Source organism: Brassica oleracea, chromosome C6 (genome assembly GCF_000695525.1).
Source record: "Brassica oleracea var. oleracea cultivar TO1000 chromosome C6, BOL, whole genome shotgun sequence".
Taxonomy (NCBI): Eukaryota; Viridiplantae; Streptophyta; class Magnoliopsida; order Brassicales; family Brassicaceae; genus Brassica; species Brassica oleracea.
Genome location: NC_027753.1, coordinates 11745798 through 11751797, shown reverse-complemented (window position 1 = coordinate 11751797; position 6000 = coordinate 11745798). Strand labels below are relative to the sequence as shown.

Here is a 6000-nt window from a genome sequence, read left to right as displayed (position 1 = left end):
TTTCCTCGGAAATTCATTTCCTCGGAAATTCATTTCCTCGGAATTCCGTCGGAAATTTCCGAGGGATTTCTGAGGAAAAATGAATTTTCGAGGAGCTATTTCCGAGGACTTGTTTCGTCGGTATGTCGTCGGAATAACGTTATTCCGACGACATACCGACAATTTTTTTCCTCGGTATGTCGCTGTTTTCTTGTAGTGAATCTTCTGTCAAAGCGGAACTGATCTTTGAATTGCTCGTGCACCGACATAAAATTAACCAAGACTGGTCTGTGGTCTGATCCTCTCTTGACAAGGAAGTTTTGATTTGAGCTAGCAAAAGTTTCAAACCAGGCTTTATTCCCAAAAGAACGATCCAAACAACATTGAATCCATTTACGCCATCTCATTCCACCCCACGTAAATTTGTCGCTTTTGCTAGTCAATTCCTCCATCTCACAAATACTCAACATGTCTGCAAAGTACTGAAACTACTCAGCCGACCTCAACGGACCACCAGTCTTCTCATCATTGCTCAGGATCTTGTTGAAATCACCAATAAGACACCACGGTTCCTTTCTAGTCGTACCAATTCTGTTGAGTCTTTCCCAAACATGGCTTCTTCCATCAACCGAGGGCTCACCATATATACAAGATAGAAAAAAGTGAATTCCCCAAACTGGATTAACATATCCAACAAGTTTTTAATCACATACTTAAAAGCAATATTTACACTTTTCTTCCAAAAGATTGTCAAACCACCACTGAGACCTCTAGGTTCCACAGTGTAGACTTTATCATACCCTAACCACACTTGAAGATCCACAACTACATCTCTACAATTTTTGGTTTCCATTAAGAACAATATCTCCGGAAAATATTTTTGACGCATCTCCCGAAGACGTTGAATTGTCAAGCTTTGAGGCCGCCCCAAGCCTTGGCAATTCCAGCTCATAATGCTCATTGGGACTTGGGCGATCTCTCATTTGGGATCACCTTAAGGCATTTCGCCTGGGTAGATGTGTTCATCTCTTCCTCCTGTGAATCAACTGCTCTTCTCTTGTTCCCCACATGTTGCTTCCCTTCTCTTTGTGCAAACATTGGCTTCTTCACTTCAGTACTGATTACCAACGCTTTTACGTTTCTACCCGTTTTGTCAGGGCGTCTTTTCACAGCTGTGCGATTTCTGGCCATCCCGATAAGACCAGGTACCGAAGCACCCGGTTTGAAAACCGTTGGAGGGACAGAAAATATTGAAGCAAAACTAGATTCCCTGGCTTCTTCAACATAATCCTTGATAAGCAGAGGGTCCGAGTAAGCATGGAAGCTCCTATTAGCTTTTATAGCAGCCGCCATCATTTTCGGAGGATTCTTGTTTAGATCAAAGCTTTCTCTTGCAGATGCATCTTCACCATATTCAAAAACATGACCCTTTCCTTTGTTAACATCTGAAATCAATATCGGAGCTGGCTCTAATCTAAGCACCGTTCTCTGAGCCACTGGATCTTTCTCCACCTCTTTAACAGACGCTTTAACCCTTTCTTCTCTGATAGGAAGATCCTGAACCGAAGCTGCTCTCAGATATGGACCATTTCAAACTTAAAAGACAACTTTATCAATAGATAAAAATATGAATCTAAATTAATATAATAGATTTAAGGTTTCCACCGTTACATGATACACACTCATGATGAGGATAATAAGACTTTCCACTATGTTGTTAAGATTCTAGATACACATAATACTAGTCAAGAAAACACACTCATGATGGTTCAACGGTGTCCTCTCAGGCAGATCGATAAAGCAGGAAGCTGAGCACTTCTTTACTGATTTTTTTCTACAAAAGAAGCCTCTGGATTATATTGGTGAAACAGTTGTGTACTGAGACCTCATTGACTTTAGTTGCTTCGACTCTGAATGCAGATTATTGCAACAAGAGGTTACAACTGAGGAGGGTCGGAAGGTTCTATTTGGTGAACAAATCACTAGGATAAGATGGGCACCTATTTGATTTTCAAAACGACATGATCAGTTGTTGGTAAAGATTTCACAATAGCAATACAATCTTTCTTCCGGGAAAGTGTTTCTTCCGATGATGACAGAAAAAAAAAGAAGTGTTTCTTCCGAAAGAATACTATGCATAAAAGGATAATATTATTGTTTAGTGGTATACTCGTGTTCATTAAATATTGGGACGATCCAAACTACCAAAGAAGTTATATGCTCACCATCTTGCAACATAGCTCCCCCAAGTCGGTTGCAGCACCAGAACCAGGACCAAAAAGTCAAGCCTTCTTCTCCATGCTTCTCTTGGTCTATGTGTCCAATCTAACTTCAATCTTAGGAGATTTGTCAAGAAGAGAGCTTAGCTCACTTACATAGCTTGTTAAGTCAGTTGTGGAAGTAACAGAAGCAAGACTAGAGTCAGACCCTTCTTCTTCACTCTTGTCTTCCACCTGCTTTGTAGTCAGAGTGCCATAAAACACTTTCATTGCGGCTTCAGTTGAGAGAGCATGCACAGAATCGTGTAATTTACGAAACTTGTATTTAGTTTCTTGTTCATCGATCAGCTTTTCTCTGAGCTCATCTGGGAGGAAAGCTATCGCACTTCAAAAACAGAATATGTATTAGACTACTACTCGATATGCTTCACAGCCGGGAAACAAAGCTAATCTATTAATTACCTGGAAACACCTCTAACAATACCAAACTTGTAGCCAGCAAGAACTGATTCCCTGTATCCAACGTTATAACCTTCCTGCGCAGCAGCTTCTTGCCCAGCACTAATCCCATCACGGTATCCAACCTATGACATCGAATCAGCACAAAAATCAAATCACATTTCTTTAGTAAATAAAGGCAAAACAAATTCAATTTAGAGAAAATAGTACCGTGTGAAATTTGTCACGTATCTTCTCCGTCTCCTTGTTCATTGAGTAAGCTTCACTTGGTTCATCATCTGAACTTCCAAAGAAGGATCCGTCTAAACCCTCAAGATTGTGATCATCATTACCTAAACGAACGAACATTAGCGATGCGTTTAAGTTAATGCCTGCCTGCTCTAATCATATCATGAAATCTACTTAGCTCACAAAAGAATCCAAGAAAAGAGGATCCAGCTAAGAACACAGCAAGACAACAAAGAACTCATGAGCAGATGGGTTTCAGAAACATGACACACTTTATTGTATACCGTGAGAGTGAAAAAAAAATCTACAAAGAATCCATTAATGAATAGGGTTTCAAACTGAACATAAATGCCTTGGCGTCAACTTAGTACCATCACCTATGTGAAACTGCAGCACATGTTTGATAAAAGAACAAAAGCTGATCATTTACAGGCTGCTTTTAGCAATTCTATTATCATCTGAGCATATCTAGCACAACAGTACAGTAATATATCCATGTTCACACTAAGGTTTTGAAGTTTTCGGAACACAAAAGCATCTTCATCCGTAGACCCGGATGGCAGGAACAGCATTGGCAAATAAAATCTAATGTGATCAGTATAACAATACCTATAACTGAGCATAGGTTGCAAGGAGAATAGTAATAGCAAACAAAAAGTGCATGTGTAAACTAGAACAGATGGCAGGAACTGAGAAGACACCGACTTCCTTAAGTGTGTGACAGGATCACGTCAAAACAAACATGAGGATACGAATCATCCAGTAATAGAACAAGAAATTATTCTCAGTGAGGCCAAACTGAAATCTTACTAAACTATGACAACATATATTTTAGCCACAAAAAAAAAGCATTGTCAGGTACAGAGCAAGAGACAAGACACTTCAATTGCATCTAACATATATATGAAGGTAAGATTCTCACCAGGTTTCGAAAGCTGCAAACCTTCTCCGTAAAGCTCTTTGGCGAAATTAGACTTGTCATCTGTGTAATCGTAACAAACAAAACACAAAGCTTTTATTTAAAATCATAAAACTGATATTATTATTAGTTATCACAACCTTCAGGCGGCTCCATCCGTTCTACAGCGAAGTTTGACCCAAAAGACGTCAGAGAACGGAGAGACTTCGACGGCCACTACTAGTTTAGAGATTTTCGGACTTTTTTCACTTTACTTTTTTCTACCCCTCACCCCACCCAGTTGCCTATGTCTTATGATGTGATGACTATGAGGCTCAAACCCAGTCGTTTTGTTTTCGGTTAATTTAATTTGGATTTGAAAACTGTGGGCGTATAATTCAATTCTCTACCATTTTCAATTACGTAAAAATCAATCTCAACATTCAAACTTTTGAATTCAGAATGAAAAATGTAGATTTCGATACCGATGTTGCCTTAAAAAACAGATTTGGATACATAATAAATAAATTTCATCTAAAATTTATTATATATTAAAATGTGTATAAATCATTGATTATTGTTATATAAGTTTCAGAATTTTGAACTTTATCCATTGTTTATTTAAGTTCTGAAACCTAGGGATAGGGGTGAACGTTCGGGTAACCATTCGGGTTCGGATCGGGTTTTCAGGTTTCGGGTTTTCAATTTTAAATATTTCAGCTCCATTCGGGTATTTCTAAATTCCGGTTTGGGTTCGGTTCGGATCTTTGCGGGTTCGGTTCGGGTTCGGATAACCCATTTAAATTATTTTTAAAATTTTAATATTCATTATATGCTTAAAGTTTCTCAAAATCTATAAATTAAAATAATATATTACATATAAATTTGTATAATACATGTCAAAATACTTAAAAATTAACGTATAAATTGGTTTGATTTAAATATTTGGATAGAAAATCAATAGATATTTCAAGCATTTTGGTGTTTTGAATATATTTTAGTCATTTTAAATCTAAAAATAAGTAATATATTTAGGTATATAAATATATTTCGTTTACATTCGGATACCCGAGATATTTCGGTTCGGGTCGGGTTCGGTTTTTTAGATACCAAAATTTTGAACCCTTTCGGATATTTAATCAATTTCGGTTCGGGTTTGGTACTACTTTTTCGGATCGGATTCGGTTCGGTTCTTCGGATCTGGGTTTTTTGCCAAGTCCTACCTAGCGATGTTGTTTGTTATGTTATCTTAATAAGTAAACAGATTTTTTTAAACCGTTTTAAATACCCAACCATAATATTAATTAACCTCGAAAGATAAGAATTTTGTATTCCTCAAAGTTTTCAAAAATATTATTAGTTCATATTCGAATATATTCTTATTTCAGATTTATATATTATAAGATCAACTATCCAAAAGTGTTTTTTTTTTTGGTTAATATAGACATACAAGGAAATATATGCTTAAAGGTTTAATTGTAATTAGAGTTTCTCAATATCCTAGTCATACAAGTCTATATATAAGGTTGTGCGTAGTTGATCGTCCACCTAGTTGACATCTCCCGAGTTTCTCAATATCCTAGTCATACAAGTTTCTCAATATCCTAGTCATACAAGTCTCTATCTAATGAATCAAATCATTAAACCTATATGGTATCAGAGTCACCATACCTAAAAATTATACTCTTATTTTTTGCCTCCTCTAAACAACACTCAAAATGGCTTCATCCCCTATATAAACAAAAGAGACCATCGTTATCATTAACAAAATATTTTTGAGCGTCAACATGACTAATGTGACGAAACTCACTAGCACACACAATTTGATGTGGAGCAGACAAGTCCATGTGCTGTACAAACAAGAAAAACTTGTATTCAGTGCTCTCCTTTGATCCATTTCAACAACCATCCAACCACTGCTATCACGAGCCACAACAGCGTACCAAATCTGGAAAACACTGGCGGCTATGTATGCTAAACCCACATGTGGTCACATCAAACAACTGAGACAACATGTTAAAGACTGGAAGAAGAGAAATAAGACTTTTGATGAGTATATGCAGGGACTCATCACAAGGTTTGACCAACTCACGATTATTTGTAAGCCTTAAGATACTGAAGATCAAGTGGAGTATAGTTTTATAAAGATAAGAGGGTGTATTTAGAGTAGAGAATCAAGAACAGAGGAGAATCAAAGTAAGAACAAGTAGAATCCGG

At 37.1% G+C, this 6000-nt stretch overlaps 2 protein-coding genes across 2 annotated transcripts; both read right to left on the bottom strand.

Annotated features, from left to right (window-relative positions):
- Nucleotides 1-936: 936 nt before the first annotated feature.
- On the bottom strand, nt 937-2217 carry LOC106297485. Its single transcript, XM_013733717.1, has 2 exons — nt 2205-2217; nt 937-1547 (listed from the first exon to the last, which is right to left on the bottom strand). The coding sequence occupies exons 1-2, from the start codon at nt 2215-2217 to the stop codon at nt 937-939; spliced, it is 624 nt and encodes a 207-aa protein (XP_013589171.1).
- LOC106298260 (uncharacterized protein yae1-like) lies at nt 1977-4149 on the bottom strand. Its single transcript, XM_013734358.1, has 5 exons — nt 3945-4149; nt 3808-3867; nt 2868-2989; nt 2661-2782; nt 1977-2583 (listed from the first exon to the last, which is right to left on the bottom strand). Exons 1-5 carry the CDS (start codon nt 3958-3960, stop codon nt 2292-2294), a joined length of 612 nt encoding a protein of 203 aa, XP_013589812.1. The 5' UTR covers nt 3961-4149; the 3' UTR covers nt 1977-2291.
- Nucleotides 4150-6000: the final 1851 nt, after the last annotated feature.